General features: G+C 44.2%; 1 protein-coding gene across 1 annotated transcript in view; it reads left to right on the forward strand.

The window, feature by feature from the left end:
• Positions 1-7,199: 7,199 nt before the first annotated feature.
• The window catches only part of T265_13514 (hypothetical protein), a gene marked incomplete at both ends in the record, with an annotated part of 28,879 nt that continues 19,546 nt past the window's right edge, over positions 7,200-16,532 (forward strand). The window contains 2 exons of the mRNA XM_009169239.1: positions 7,200-7,365; positions 13,053-13,356. Coding sequence (XP_009167503.1) covers positions 7,200-7,365; positions 13,053-13,356 — 470 coding nt within the window. The remainder of the gene's footprint in view (positions 7,366-13,052; positions 13,357-16,532) is intronic.

The following is a 16,532-nucleotide window of genomic DNA, read 5'->3' on the forward strand; positions in this document are numbered from 1 at the left end:
ATGGCGTACCCAGATCACAACTTGTGCTTCATGACATGCTTATGCGCGCATGTTTCAACATGACGTAGACCTGCTGATATCACAAAGTTGACGTCACAGTGGTTTGGTTACGCCCTAAGTATATTAGTGATGTATGTATGTATGTATGTATGCGTTTCATTCACATGGCAAGCGCCAACACACCTCGTGAAAACTAGAATTGTCAAATGTCAAAGTTGTGTTTTAGTTGGTGAAAACTAGAGTGGGTTTTACCAGAATTTGAATTAATACAGAGTGTGAACGGAAAACACAGTAAAAGATGATTGCACCTTTCCAATGAGCAGAAAGTTAAGGCGTTGCTCTCTAGCCGCGGTGTTTATCTTTTAATCTTCATTATCTATGATTGAACTTCTGATTTCAGATTCACAAACTTATTTTCCCTCGTGCGTTGTATTTTCTTCGTATTTCTTCAATAAAGACTCTTTCCTCTTGGCACATATGCTCAACTATTTCATGAGTGAACAAGACAGTCCCCAGATTTTAGTCTTTTAGGTAAATACACAGGGAACAACGTGTGAACCCCTGGTGTGGTACGGAATCCACGTTACGACAGTGGGTTCGATTCCTTGCCAATTTCTCTTCTTTCATATTGTATACATCTGGGCGTTCCTCCAACCTTTATGGTTAGTCGTTGATCCTATATATTTCATGTTGTATGCGGTGGTAGTTTGTCAACAAGGATCGATAGACTACCGAAACCGTACGATTTGGGACGCGATCGGATCGGTGAAAACCAAATTGATTTGCAAATGAGTGTATTCCACGAAAACCCTCTAATCTGTTCACCCAAGTATGCTGCTTAACATTCGGAGAAATTGATTTGCAAATGAGTGTATTCCACGGAAACCCTCTAATCTGTTCACCCAAGTATGCTGGTTAAACTGACATTCGGAGACGAATTAAGCTCGATGTAGTTGGTCACGCAGGTAGAAACAGACTGTAACTTTGACGGCCAGTTTGAGTATCAAAAGGACAACTACACACGGGCTGCCCGTTCTCTTTGTGCCACTCTAAAAGCTCTTGCTTTGAAGCCTGCCCTGGATTACTCTCTAACTCACAGCGCAGATCCCTTCTAGATAGTCACTCAGTCCTATTCATTGTGATTACGATGAGCCCCGACTGATGATTTCTTGGTTGGACGGACCTGAACCTGAGTGTCACTTCAGGAAGAATTGCTCAAGAGTGTTATGCGGTGACGCAATGTTGACCTGTTGGACTCAGTTGGGCCGCTGTTTTCATTCTGAGCAGTTTCATTTTATTCCTTGGTCTTACTCATTCGAATTTGGAGCCGCTCTCAACAAGGTCTGCGCCTCTTGAAAAGGGGAGATCTCTCGCGGAATTTGCGGAGTCGCTTTGTAACAACTGCTTGGATTTGAGCGAAAAATTATTGGAGTCAATGAATATCCAGGAAGGTTCAAGGAGACGCGTTCAGGAGAAGATGGATGTTCAGTTTTTGTAAATAAGATGCAAATGAGAGTTTTGCATCCCTGTCCAATGGTCTGTGACCGGTCAGTTGGCATTTTCTGATAAATGACTCCGCAGCGAAGGTCTTCTTCCTCTCATTTGGTAACATGATTTTAGAGACATTTTTCGAATCGATAATAGTACATTCGTGAGGAGCTCATCCCGATAGTTTCCTAACAGGACTCACGTGGTAGATCACCAAAGGTATGTTACAACCAGCCCACTGCAGTCAAACTCTTTGAAGGTCACTTGAGATTGCAGAAAACTACACTTAAGAGCTGAACAATATGGCTCTACGGCGTTCGAAAACCCATGCTTTCCTCAAATTGGGCTATTTGTGTGTGCATCGCTCCCATTTGAATAGTTTACCTTCCGCACTACCACGATTATTACGCTTATTCGTACCGAAGTCACATAAATTCCCCATCTCCGTCCCCACACCCATTTGCAGAGATATGTGGTCTTAGTCAGGTTTTCATGTATGAAATTCCAACCTCAACAAAACAGTGACATCTTCAGTCTGGTTGATGATCTCCGCCCGCTTGTCTATCACCTTGGCCGCCGCGTCTTGAATATTTTTTCGCCCCAATCCCCATTCGGTTCTTTCTGCGCGGACCAACCAAAATAGTATTTTTTCTTAGACTAATTCGATTACCAGTTTACTACCAGACCCCAAAGATTGTTGACAAAGCCAAAAGATGGTGAACATTTGTTTCTTACACATCCGGCTTAATCTGTTCCTCGCTAACTTGAGGCGTCCGAGTTTGTTCTAGACAATTGGATTAGAGGAGTGTCTACTGCTAGCCTCGGGTTATGATTGTGCAAAATCCATGATGTGTTGTTCGTCCAAACTCCGAATCTACCGAAAAAATTTCCGATTAAACATATACGGAGTTTCTTATGGTTTCTCACAGTACGGATGTTTTACTCCAAACCGAAGGCTGATCCACTTAATTGGGCTGGAAATATCCTCCAGCTTAATTGGAATGAATCGTCTCAGGACGATTTTTACGTTCTTTTACAAACCCAAATCTAACCTTCGTGAAGCAGGTTACTATTGATCAGAGTTTCCACAAGCATGCTGTTACGACCTACAGTGTCTACTAACAGCTCCAAAAATACGTTCTTTTACAAACCCAAATCTAACCTACTACTAACAGTATTCATTCTGGTTGTTGCTCCAAAAGGAGGCATACTTACTGTAGGCATGAAAGTCAAATCGTTCGGTTGTAGAATCCTTTCGATTCTTAGCTGCCATTCCAATAAAATGAAGTACGAAAGCCAAGGTGCCCAAGTCCTGACAGGAGCAGTCGAGATGTTGAGGACCTTACGGTCCGTAGGCTATCTAGAGCTCAGTCACTCTTGAGAGCCTCATTGTAAATGTTTTTTTTTGGTGCAAAGCTATCCTGCGTGCTCTGAGGTCCTTGAATGGAATGACTGAACCCAAACCTATGAGGATGTGCAGCACGCAAATTTTTAATCGAGATGGGCGGAATGGAACACAGAAGTCTTTTGTTTTCTTGCCTAGCTGTTTGGTTTTTGCCCGAATATGCATCGAAGAATATATCAAATCAGATAACAAGCACGTCGAATTCCGACAACTCTGTCAATCTCCCTGTAGATTCTAGATGACGGTTAAAACTACTTGGTCTGTCTTTCAGTGAGAATAGAACAGAATATCAGAAGTTTTGTACCAGAAGGCGTTGTGCGTACACGAGTGAGTGAAGTGGGCAGATGGCCAGTTCCCCCGGGAGCACATATGAGGAGACGTGGCTTTTTGTGAAAAAAATCACGGTTCTAAATGTCCTAAATACCCCGTGCGCGATCAGGGACAATTTAAAATAACAAATATTGCTCCCTACTGGTCGCGGGATAACATTTATTCGTCTATGAATAATGTTATTTATTTTTATCAGTTCGAGTACTGTTCATTCAATATCATCATCATCATCATCATCGATAGCACAACATCAGTCTTCAGCACTGATGCTTCGCAGCCGTACAAACATCGTTTACTTGAAGGGCTGAAACTTTGAAGAGAAGAATAAAGTTGGATGGGGAGGGGACTTGGTGCTAGCTTACTGCAATCATTCCAAGGTACCAGACACTTATTCAGGCAGTCCGGATATAACCTGACAACAAAAGCGTTGTCGACATCGATTAGCAGCTATATCTTTCAGCGTCTACAACCAGGCGCAGTGGGGATCCCGCGGTCCCCATAGAGTTTATCTGTATGTGTGAAATTCATGGTCGTATGTTCCCAAATAAGGATGCAACTCTGATAGTATGCTTCTCAGCATTTCGGCACAGACTGTCCTGACCTTCAGAATGAGCCCTCGATTGAATTCTTTCCACAAACTCAACAACACTACGACCAAGAGTGACGCACTTCGAGCTGGTTTTGGTAGAACCGGAGAGTGAGAACGTTCAACGACCACACACTGGTCATTTCCTTTTAGTAGTGATACCGATACGACTACCATAATGAAACCCTCCGAAGTTGTTCCTTTATATGGAGCCCTAAGTCTGATTCTTAGCTTCAATTCTTTTCCTTCACTCCAGCTACCGAGGATGGTAAGTCTCTTGACATTTGCATTTCTTATGATTTATTTCTTATGTTTCATATGTTTTATTGGATGAATCGATAGAACACTTTTGCATGTGGATTCCGCTATCAGCACAAAGCAAATCCTTATATATTTAGCAATACGTCTACTACCTCATGATAATAGGTGGTCAAACACATTGTGACATTTAAACTTAGCTCACAAATATTCTCGCATTACATCTCATGTGTTACACCACATCCTAAAAATGGTAATACGGGCGAATTTTCCAAGAGAACTGAGCGATGACACTATCTGTGAAGCACTCCTGAGGCAAGAGAATCCAGCCTCACCCATTGAACTGTGGCCAGGCAAGGTGCTGACGTTGGTTCAGCGACGCCAACCAATCACAGGAAGCGATTGGTTGGCGAATACCACGTGACCAGTAGCCAATAAATGGACTACGAAGTACGCGGTCAAACTGTTTGCCTGCATGCAGCTGAGTCATAAAGACGGATGGTGACCGCTCCTGCTATGCTTAAACAGAATCGTCTAAAACTCTAGTGCTGATAAAAATGGACACTTGATATGATGCAAAAGGCAGTGTTTTATGCCAACAATGTGGTGTATGGCTAACAAGTTTCACGGTGGATAGCTAGTAGGTGAAATAAATTTTCAGTTGATGTGAGTTCTCAGGAGTTCCGACAAGTAGATTTGTCGCAAATAAATTCCGGAACATCGAATCACAACAGTGCTTTGCCGAGTGGAAAAACATTGCAGCATATGTAGCCTTCCATCAGCAATGTCGTCACTTGAGGAACCAGTCAAAAAGTGACCAGGTAATGGGGATTAATTGAACGAAGGAGAAGCTGTGCTTTGTCATATTTGGGTGCGTGATAATCGCACCGCTGATTAGCCACTCCTACCCGAAAGCATGGGTCTTCAATTGCCAACCCAATCGTCTTAGAGACTTGTAAATTTTGCGGTACGCACTGCTTCTTAGCGCTTGAGTCTACGGTGAAGTCACCTGCAGAATGAAATATCGATTTAAACTCCTCGTTAACAATAGGCGGAAAGAAATGCTGGAATGTAATTTTACGGGGGTCATGAGGAAACCCGTCGGGGCTGCAAGATAAAGGATCACTGATACCGGAGGAAAGCAGGCATTCAATTTGATTATGAGCGCATGAAAGAGGGTCACTGAGTACCCGCAGGACCTGAATGTATTCGCTATACTTTCGCGTACAGTTTACACTTTCGAAAGAATCTTTTGCTTTTCTAATCTACCTGAATCTTTGAAAAGATTTCTCCATGCCACTAAACTGGACATGTCCACACATATATTTTCTAAGGTGCGTGAATACATGGGGGACCGCGTGCTCCTCACTGTGACTGGTTGGAGACACTACAAGATATGACTGCCAACCGATGGCAGTGGCGTTCTTATCGTTAGTTTCTATCCAGATTACCTGAATGAGTGTCTGGAGGTATAGGCACCTCGGAATGATTGTGGTAAGCTAGCACTAAGTCCCTCCCCGTCCATCTTTACTCTCCTTTCTTACAATAAGGCTTTCAAAAAAATCATGTTTGTACGGCAGTAAAGCATCGATGTTGAACACGGATGTCACGCTGTCGATGACGATGAAAATGATGATGATGATGATGATGATGATGATGATGATGATGATGATGATGATGATGATGATGATGATGATGATGATGATGATGATGATGCGTTAGTCGGTTGTGCTCATCAGTTCATTCGCTAAAGTTTTGTCTTCGATCCTCGACAAAACCTTTGAAAGCCATCTGCCAAGCTGATCGAACAGGCCCACAGCTATCTGAGCAACAAGCAGTCCGAAAATATGCATCAAAATATTGCGAAATGCCACACTTCATGTACTTGTTTTGTAAACAAAAACGACATGAGACATGGTGGAACTACATTTTTCGCGATTTACCTTTGAAAGTGCTCGAGTTAGTAAGACAGGAGATGGCTGTGAAAATTAAGGCTGCCTTCCAGCCAACGACGAAGTATGGTCACAACTCCTAACGAAAGAAGGCAGTGTTGAAATGCCAGTACATCTGGGAGTCTGGAGCCTGCGCTCAACTAAATAGCAAGCTGTGAGACTTCAGCAAGAAAGTTAACCTTTCTTCCGGAATGAAAAGCTCTGTTTCGTTAACAAAATTACAATCAACGAAGCATGCACACAAGCTCTACACGTTTTGTGTCTCTTCTACTTGTTTGTTGCCTGAATGTTTCGTTTTACTTAACGAGGGCTGTGCTCAAATACCGTCAACTCGACTAGTCGAATCGACTGACGCTGCATGGTGCAAATATCCACGTTTATTTCTGGCGCTTTTGTTTCATTTTTACTTCAAAATTTATGTATATATGTTCACTTCCAAATCAGTTGACATCTATCCTGGTTATACAGAATTGTACCACAATGGGCCCGTCCATGCGCGAGCATCTCATCTTGGCTGTTGTCCAGGAAGCTCACTCTTCCGCCAGAATACTCTATAAGTACATTCGTTTTCATATACTTGAACACAGATACACGCCACTCATAAGGTTGCTGAAAATTCTTCGACAGCCCACGGCCGGTTTTGCTCTTCAGGGGCTCAGTCCCTGTGTTTTCGTCAACCTTATGTTCTATCTGAGACCAAACTGCACGAAATTAGCAAACGATTTCGGTTTTGCGAGTGACTCACTTTGAGCTCAGATGAATTTCTCGTTTATAATGCTTCTAAGCAGCTGAATGTGCTGCACCGGGCAGCCTCATTTTTCAGCTGGTACAACATTCAAGATATCGCGATACATGCACAGATGTAATACACTACTCATAAGGTTGCTGATAAGCGAGATATTCAGCTGGGTTCTAGGTGGTTCTCTCGCAAAACCATCTTTTGCACGTGAGTACATTTCACAAGTGCAAATTGTTTTTTGCCTCACTAATCAAACAATAGTTTGATACTGTGGGGAGGTTTTGGTAGAATGCATCCACTGTGCAGTTTATTTACTCTTCCTGAGGGATCTTGTGTCTCTCAGCTGCACTCCACGGGATTTTGACCTTGGTCATTTGATAAAGCTTCGGTGCTATGAGCAACGTGCAAAAAGTCTGACTTAACATAATGTATTACACTCAGTCTAGTTTACTCCAATGCGTTCTTTACACAGCAACCATTTTTCGAGTGCAAAACTTCAGTGAACACGACCAAGGTGTCTATCAATGCTGGAGCCTGGATAATATGGGTACGTGGTTGACCGCTTCGATTTCAGCTCGCTTGGAAGACGATGAACAAGAAGGTTGGAGTGAGTAAACCGTTTTCCTTTGTCCCCTATGAAGACCGGCTTAGTTGGTTTCATTGTCGGTTATGCTCTGTCCCGAGAGCATGACGTCAGTATTGAACACCGATGCTTTGATGCCGTAGATAGAGAGGATGAGAGTGACGATGATGATGCTAGTCTTGGCGGGTGAGCTATTCTTAGCTGCTGCAGCCAACAGCAGTTGAATCCCTCCTTTGGGACATTTTTCTGGAACATGATGAATGTCAGCGGTGTATCAACTATGAAGGCTGACATGCCATCGATGATGTCGGTTTCGTCGGGCTGCGAACACATAGCTCAGTCATCCAGTGTACAATTTCAACGGGTACACTACTGACATCCTGAATGTCGCTCATGTCAGAGCAGCTAGCAGCTTGAGGGCTACGAACGCCAAACTCCTAGTTCTTTGAGTGGGGGAACAAAAGTAGATCAATAATCTAAATAAAGCTTGGACAATGAATGCAAACTCTTTGCTTCCACGCTACTGCGCAATTAATTATTTAGGAAACATCGTTCATCTGCTATCCAGTTTCTGGCTTGTACAACTACACTTCTCAGTTCCCTTGGTGACTGTAAACAGTAGGTGTCTGATGACATCTCCTTTTCACTACTAAACTCCGGGAAGCATTGCTTGCTTTGCACTGCTCTTATCGGCGGCGTGTGCTTCCCACCGCTTCGGTAAAACGTTTATTCCTCTAGAAAATGTCAAAACCACAATGCATCTCTTCCGACATGGTGGATAAATTTGTCTCCCTTTTTTTCTAAATTTTTGTTTATCCGTCAGGACACCAGTTCTCCTCTTCTGTAGTCACTAAAATCTAGTCCACCTAAATTCGTTATAATGATCCGGCTGCTTCTCAAAAAGGCATTCTTGGGTACCCTGAAAATCGAGCAATTTCGGCAAGAGGATGTGGGATCGATGGGAACAGGATGTTAGGTTGATTGCAAACTAAAAGTATGTAAGTACAGGGTGACTCGTGTGTGGTTTTGTTATGAGCCCGGCTTGTGTCTCTATGTGTCTTGTAAAGAGGACTCACCGGTGCTTCACAAGCGGTTCAACATTCAGATGGCTAATTCATGGCAAGTTGGTTCTGGGCTTGGCCACGTGCTGCGTATGTCAGTCGACCGACTTCCTCGAAGGGCTCTTTTCGAACAACCANTGGAAGAGAGCCAGAGGCGGTCAAACAATGACTTGGCAGCGAAGTATGAAAGCCATTACCAGCAAACTCAGCTGCGCTGGTCACTGCCGTCTTCCTGGATGGGGACCCCGAGACGGGCCACATCAATGGCTGGAGACATTGTCAAACATGACTCAGTCGCGCCCTCAATGGCGCTCGTGCATCCAAGCTATTGCCTTCAATGCATGGCTCTTTTTCCAACCGCCCCCCACTTGACAGCCCACTAACAGTGCTGAATTTATGCACCAATTTATTAGCTCCCGCCTCCAATGCGCAGCTGTCTACCCCACCTGCCCGAATCATCGGTGAACGAAACTGCGGCAGCTACAACCACTGTACGACGAGTACGCGGTTCTTACAGCTGACAATGATGAAGTTGGTCCTTCAAAAAGTTCGTATTCTACGTGTCGGGAGAATTTCATGGAGTCAAGGGCCACGCAAGTTCACTAGCATCCATAATAAATAGGCCACGATAGCGGATCCCTGGATTGGTTGTCAATGACATGTGGAACTGACATGAGGCAACTGCAATCGTGTGACCTTGGAAAATTGTAGTTTTTGCTGTTCTAAACTCCCCCATCTGGTGTAGCCTCACAAGCAGTTGGCTGCTAGCAGGATACTCGATCTGTTGTCTCAACCAACTTCTAAGTTTAGTGATATTCGTTTTTCCAAGAGTCTGTTTTGAAAATGAATCGATGCGCAATGAAATGGCCGCATGAAGAGCACAAAATCACATAGTATGTCGAGCGGACAAAATAGTTTATAACAACTTTACCTCATCAAAACAACTACTGGACGTAGTTCGAAGTTCGTTTGAGTTGAATTACGAAGGAAGACGCCACATTTCCCGCTGACACCCCAGATGGAACAACTTCGGATTGAGGGTGACAAAAATACGTGGAGAGCAGTGTTTGGTACAGTGAAGTCGATTGGACTGACGCGTGCGTCGGTAGGTTGAACGATCGTACTTCCGGTCTAGTGGACAATATCTGCTTTATAGGCATTTATATCAAGCTTGAGACAGTCCAGTGGTTAAGGCGCAAACTTATTGACTGGAAGGTCCCTGGTTCGTACCCAACCTCACCTTCTCGAGTGCTCCTGTCTAGGCTTAAGCAACCTGAAAGTATCCCAACCCGGAGAAAATATAGCCGAACGGTTGCCAAGCATTCATATCATTGTATTTATTATAACTAGTATATCTGGCGGGAAAATCAAAGCTACTGACATACTCCAAACCACAGAAGCAAATTGTCGGTTTTCTGCCGGAGGGACTAGTCTAAACGCAGCGGTTGATCCTGGTTGGTTCGCTGAGCTGGGCTGGACCCATCGCTACGCTCCCTAACAACGCCCTGATGATGTCACCTCGATTGGTGATGAGATGTTTGCAATCAAATTGCCCAGCTTGGCGAACAACCCAAGGACCAGAACGTTGTGTCCTGGGTTTTTATTCTGTGTACTAAAAGCCGCTCATCGTAAGAAACGAAAAGCCTTCGTTGAAAATGACCGTGTTTGATCTATTTACCGAGATATGGAGGCACAGTGTGCTTCAACAAGCGGAATTCTTCGTGAACTATGAGATCAATTGTTCACCGTCGTAGGTCTGCTAAATGGGGACCCCTCTTCAGAAGATGGGTTGTCAGAGTAGAATTCTTCGATCTGGGAAAAAGCAGAAAGTTGGAGCTTGTTTAACTGCTTTCGCGGGTCTCAGCGATGACAGGGTAGTAAAACTGGGTTGCCTTATGGCGGCGATATCCAGACGGAAGCCTTTGGAAGTTCAGATAGGTGTCTGTGTCTGGACAGACACTCAGTCAATTCAAACGGTTTCAGACGTCTGCGTTTCTCAGTGGTCTGTTGATGGAACGCGTATGCTCACCGATTCTGGTGTGCACTTCCCTGGCTGTCTGACCTATATAGACCTCCGTACAGTCGTTACATTTTATTTTGTATACACAGTTCCTAGTCCTATCGACCGAAAGGCGATCCTTCAAATGCACCAACATCGAGCGTAAAGTTTTCCCCTTCTGGAAAGCTACTCTAATGTTAGCCGTATTCAGTACCCTTCTACTGACCTCAGATGTCCCTGTTTTGTATGGAATGACCGCTGTTCCGATCCTCTCCTTGTTGGGCTTTGATGCTGGTACCAATACCCGTCTTAGTTGCCACTTATTTAAACCCACTGAATATCCGCTATCTTGAAGTCGCTTTTTTACCTCAAGTTGTGCTGCTCTTCGGTCGACCTCCTATGTACACAGTGCTCTCACTCTCCTAACCATCGCTGCAGCTATGCTAGCAAATACTGTTTTTGGATGTGCAGAGGAGTAGTTTAAGATCCCACCGCAATCTGTTGGTTTCCGATATACAGTGGTTTTTATTTTCTCACCACTCTAGTGTGTCATGCAGTCAAGGAAAGCTAGTGTATCCGATGTGGGCTCCATGCTAAACTTAATGCGAGGGTCCAATGTGTTCAGACGTTGAAAGAATTCGTTCCCGCTTTACCACAACGAAGGTGTCATCTACATAACATCAGAACACCCTTGGTGGACACTCGAATCCGTTTAAAGTTTTCTGTTCGAAGTCTTCTATGTGCATATTGGCCAAAACCGGGGATGTTGGTGATCCCATCGCAAAACCTTGTTCTTGAGAGTACATAATTGAGTCAAAAACAAAATGACTGAGGTTTAGGCATACCTTTATGCCTTCGACTATCTCGTCTACGGAGAGTTGTGTTCGTTCTTGCAGCGTTATGTCTGCCAGTAAAAGTCTTCTCGCTACTTCCACAGCGTCCGCTCTAGGGGCGTTGGTATACGCTGACTTGAGGTCAAAGCTAGCCAGGAGTTCGTCTGGCTCCATCTGAAACCCAGCTACTTTTTAGCAGTCATACGAATCTTGGATGTGTGTGGGTGACTTGCCGGCAAATGGGTTAAGGATACCTGCTAGATATCTGGCCAGCTCGTGTGGTGGTCAACCTACGCCATCCACTATTGGTCTTATGGGGACACCTTCTTTGTTAATTTTCGGTAACCCGTAAAGTCGCGGTTGGATTGCACTTTTTGAGTGCAGCAATAAATCCACCGACTGTTTACCAAACTCCTCTGAAACGATGGTTCAAATTTACTTTTTGCTGGTGAGCATGTTTTACTGGCACTTTCCGGGGAGAAATTTCGACGTCTATATCGAATGTAACATCCATTTTTCGCACACCAACCTGATGATCTGCTATACTCACAGCTGAAGGGCAGTTGGAGGGCGTACGGCTCGAACTTCATTGACCTAGTTGGCGTGCAAATTATGCATCAAAACAATCAATAAGGCGTTGAACTTGCAGCCACTCTCATGTTTGGAAAGCTTTGGAAAGTGCTTGGTGCAACCACTGTCAATGACCAAACACAGACTTCAAAGTTTACCGTGCCTGAATCCTCGATCGATTTCTTTTTCGATGCTATCCGGGGACAAAGTGCATATGCTCGTCAGACCAGTTCTCGAATACTTGAGTTCTGTAGGGGATGAGGAATATACAAAGTCGACACATCTGGATTATCAGCAAGCTGCTTCGGTTACCGCATGTTATCGGATTGTGCTCAAACACAAATCGAAGAATAACTGACGAGGTTTCGGAAGACCATGAGCATGGTTAGATAAGTCCAAGAACTATTGGTTTGGAGCTAGACATGGTTGTAGTGCGTCTCAAGACACACACAAACCGTGTAGATTCTCCAACATAAACGAGCCGTTCGCAGTAAACTCTCGACAAGTAGCGACATCAGACAAGTTGTGGACTTGCTTCAGTTACCAACAGATGAGGCCATGCCCTCACAGCATCAGTTTATCTAAAACAATCGGAATGGTTCATTCTTGGAAACCCTAAATGATATGACTTCATGAAATTATTCTGGGGAAGTTCTATAGTGTATTACTATGGTATAGTAGTATATATATATCAGTAGTATATAATAGAGTACGGCATGTTGTGTCCTGAAGGGATCAACAGTTTATCCACCAATCTTATTCCCTCAAGGTTACAGGCTCGGCCACAGCAGCCTACCAGATTCTGAAAAAACCGCTTTTGTTGTCTCAACTACACCCAGGCGTGCTGTGATCCAACCAAATCAGACGATGACCAACAGTGACAGTGATTTCATTGATACAGAGACCAAGTTTGCAATGTGGGGCATTCATGAACACCCCGCAATGACATCTTAAATAGTCGATATCTCATCCCCTCCATCAGTCTACATCCTCACTACTGTTTGCAGTGAGGATACTGACACTTTTTTTCCAAAGGATCACGATGAAATTTATCCAGAGGCGCAAGACTAACCGTATATTTATGGTTCTGTACGCATCATCGTTCTATTGGTATGACTGTGACAAGGTTATGAGGTTGTCCGCTGTTGTTGTTGTTGTTGTTGTTGTTGTTGTTCTTACTGACGGGACTTGTAACAATCTCACGGATACTGTCATATTCCATAATTCTTCCCTCTGGTCATGTTGCAGACCCGACCACTCCGTCTCGACACGATGTCATACAGGAGCGTACCAAGGAAGGACTGACTGGTCATTTGAATTGCAACATCTCCTCCATGCAAATCGGTCGAGCGGATCAATTGGATGGTGATCAAGAAGAGATGCTTGTCTTCTGGTTTCGTGGCAGACAAATCGGGGAACCTATCGATTTGGCGGAGAGCAATAATAGGGCCGGGCGGATCAAGTATTTGACCAGTCGAGTCAATCGTATGAGTCAGCTGTTGAGTATCGTCAATCCACGGCGGTCGGAAGATTCTGGAGCATACAGTTGTCGGTGAGTGCGAGCGGTGAACTATTCATCAACCGGCTTTACTACACTGCAACTAAATCCTGCTTGTGACTAATCCTAAGTCGATACGTCCAAAGGGTTTTAAAGTGTAGAGTCTTAGCCTCCTACTGTTAGTGTAGTAACTCCATTTTCCTCAGCTTAGTTCTCGGTCTGAGCCTCCAAAGCTAGCCTTCACGTCAAAACAACCACCAAAGGTGCACAAGGTCTATTAATGTCCAAAACGAAGTCAGGAACACTTGTACAGCGCTTCGCACATATATAGCGTAGGTGGTTATAACTTTCTGGAATTTCTGACGCGTTCTGAATGCGCCATTGGCAATCGGCATTTGGCCAATACTGGGTTATGCTTGGTTGGTGGGTCCAGATTCTCGACCAATCAGATCTCGTCTTGATGCCTGACCGGCAAGAGTCTCGAATTCTTGGCGAGTCTCGTGCAGGCTAGGCTTATCGGCCGTAGCCGAGCCTGAAGACATGCGGCATAGCGGGATCCGTGTGGATTCCTGTCTGACAGTTAGCCAGTTGATGAGCAATGCTGAAGAAGAAATAAATCACAGGGCAGAGGAACCATCCTCATGAGAAGCCATCCATCGAGGGGGAAGTCAACACATAAGCACTTGATGTGAATTCTATGAGTGGCGATATATCTTGTTTAGGGAAAGTCTCAAGGTTTTACCAACTGAACAGTTACAGACTATTGGACAGGGAAACGAAACCCTCATATGCATCTTGTTTATAAAAACTGAATATCCGTCTGTTTCTCGAACAAGTCTTCCTGAACTTTCCTGGATACTCATTGACTATCGGTCAAATGTAAACAAATGCCACAAAGCGATTCCACAAATTCCCTAATAAATCTCACTTTTTAATGAACGCCAAGAGCACTTATGAGAAAACCACATACTACTGGCCTGTTTCATCAGTAGTATCAGATCCTGATGATCATGATGGAAATCACAGCAAATATGCCACTTTGAACAGCGAAATTTTACACAGAAAAAACCCAGTTTTAATGGCCAACCTGAAGCCAGTGATGCATAAGAAATTAGGCACGTCAGACTAATCTTCTATGAGAGCTGTTCCCTGCGGATGACGGGAATGGTCTGTTTTCCAAATGCAATCAAAGCAGGCGTTTTAAGCCTAACGGTCCTGAGGGAGATTCGACCTTTAATCTTCCTGCTTTCAGCCCGTGTGTGTCTGCATCCCTATCTCCTTTCCTGCTATCTCTGTGAGCGATAGTGGCAGAAATCCTCGAAATTGATTAAAGTGTAGAAGCAATCACGAACAACTGTTTTGATTCCAAGTTTCTACTCTGGAGGGGAACGTCGTTACCCAGTTGACTGTTGCGAATCCATGGGTACGTCTCTGGACTTCCGGATAGGCCCAGATGGTTGATACGCTTGTGAGCACCATCGGGCTGAGGGAAATCCTTGAATCCTAGTCTCAGATATAAAGTTCGTCTAATCTTTGGATCAAAAACTGCGTCGTTAGGCCACATGCTAAGGTCAAATTTTGGATTCGGCTGAAGTGACCTTAGAAATATTCCCTGATTACACAAAATTTCGATGACACGATTCCGAAAAACCAGTTACTACTTATAAAACGAGAGAGGAACCCGCCTCGTGCATCCTCAGTAGATAAGACGAAAGACGTTTCCACTGTACAGATAGCCGAACATCTACCCAACTGGCGAAAATTCGTGATTTCCACCCCATTTTGTTCGGCAAAAGCGCCGAGATAGCGCAGTGGTTGAAGCGCGAATTTACTGGCCGGAAGGTCCGTGGTTCGAACCCTACTCCTGACTCTCAACATCCCCTGTCTATGCTTGGGTAACCTGGCAGTATCCCAGTCCTCATGCTTCCTTCAGGTGGCAGAGCAGTCGGGGTGTTACAGGTGAATGATTCTTGATTCTTCAAAAGCACCCCTCAACAGTAGAAACATGGAACCAGACCTCTTGAAAGCGTTTTCTATTTTCTGGAGGCACTCACTCAGTGCCGTGCTAATGTGATTTGACATATCTCGATTGGCTGCATCTATTCTGAACATGGCATAATCCGCGGCCTTAGTTGAAAGGGCGGCATATCGAACAGTCTTGTTTACTGTACTGTACTGAACCATAAATTCTATGTTCGCATGCATCATTCTATTCATCAGTACTTTCGTCTTATTTTACAAACGGTGTTCCTGTAAGACATTCAAGCGACTCTGAGTATCAAATCGAAAATGTGCACTCCTTCCCCTGACCGTATCAAATTCGGATCACCCATCTTCTACTGCCAGACTTAGTTGGTTAGTTACATCGCTGTTTCGTGTATCTGTCGAATCCCAACAGACCTAAAACAGATTGTGTATATAGTTGGTTCAAACGAAACCTGTTATCTGGTGCTCGGCCATGTTTGTATTACTATTCAATATTTGTTTTTCAGTGTTTATGACCCGAAAACAAGAGCGCTACTCGGACAAATTCAATTTGAATTGATTATCGGTAAGTTCTGTTACTGGGGTAGATAAACTCCATGCTCCCATCTCCAAACATTTACAGGTACTAACCTGTCACAACAAGGCAGAACTATGCCCGCAGATTCTCTGCCGACAGGCTTTCATCGTCAAGCATAGTGAACGATGCTCAAAAGGTTCTTCAACATGCTTTTAATCATATCTGTCTCCGGTGAGACAAAGCGGTCGGACGATAGCAGACAGGAAGGATCTCTTCCAGATAAGGCCCGCCGGAACAATAAACCCCGCCACCTAAAAATATTAGAAAAAAGAGGATGCGAAGTTTGTACTCCTAGGTTTTGTTGAAGAGGATGAAATTGGGACATGTCACTAATAATTTACATGAAAAGGTCCGTTTTTCGGTACCTTTGCCTTCAAACGAACTCACACAAGCAGCTGTCCACTGAAGATCGGTGTGTGCCGCATTGGCGTTTATTCTGCATTTTGTAGACGTTCCACAGAGATTCAGTGACGAGATATTGGCCTTTCATCGACCTTGAGGTGTAGACCTGGGTCGCCGACAACTGTTTCAGTCTGCAGGCGAAAACTTCGCGAAGAAAGTTCTTCCAGTCAACAGCGGTCGTGTGGCTAATGGATAATTCCTCTTAGCAGAATTTGATTTCTGCCAAATTTTTGGACCAGCAATAAGTGAATAGAATTACTGTCCT

Source organism: Opisthorchis viverrini, assembly GCF_000715545.1.
Source record: "Opisthorchis viverrini unplaced genomic scaffold opera_v5_76, whole genome shotgun sequence".
Taxonomy (NCBI): domain Eukaryota; kingdom Metazoa; phylum Platyhelminthes; class Trematoda; order Opisthorchiida; family Opisthorchiidae; genus Opisthorchis; species Opisthorchis viverrini.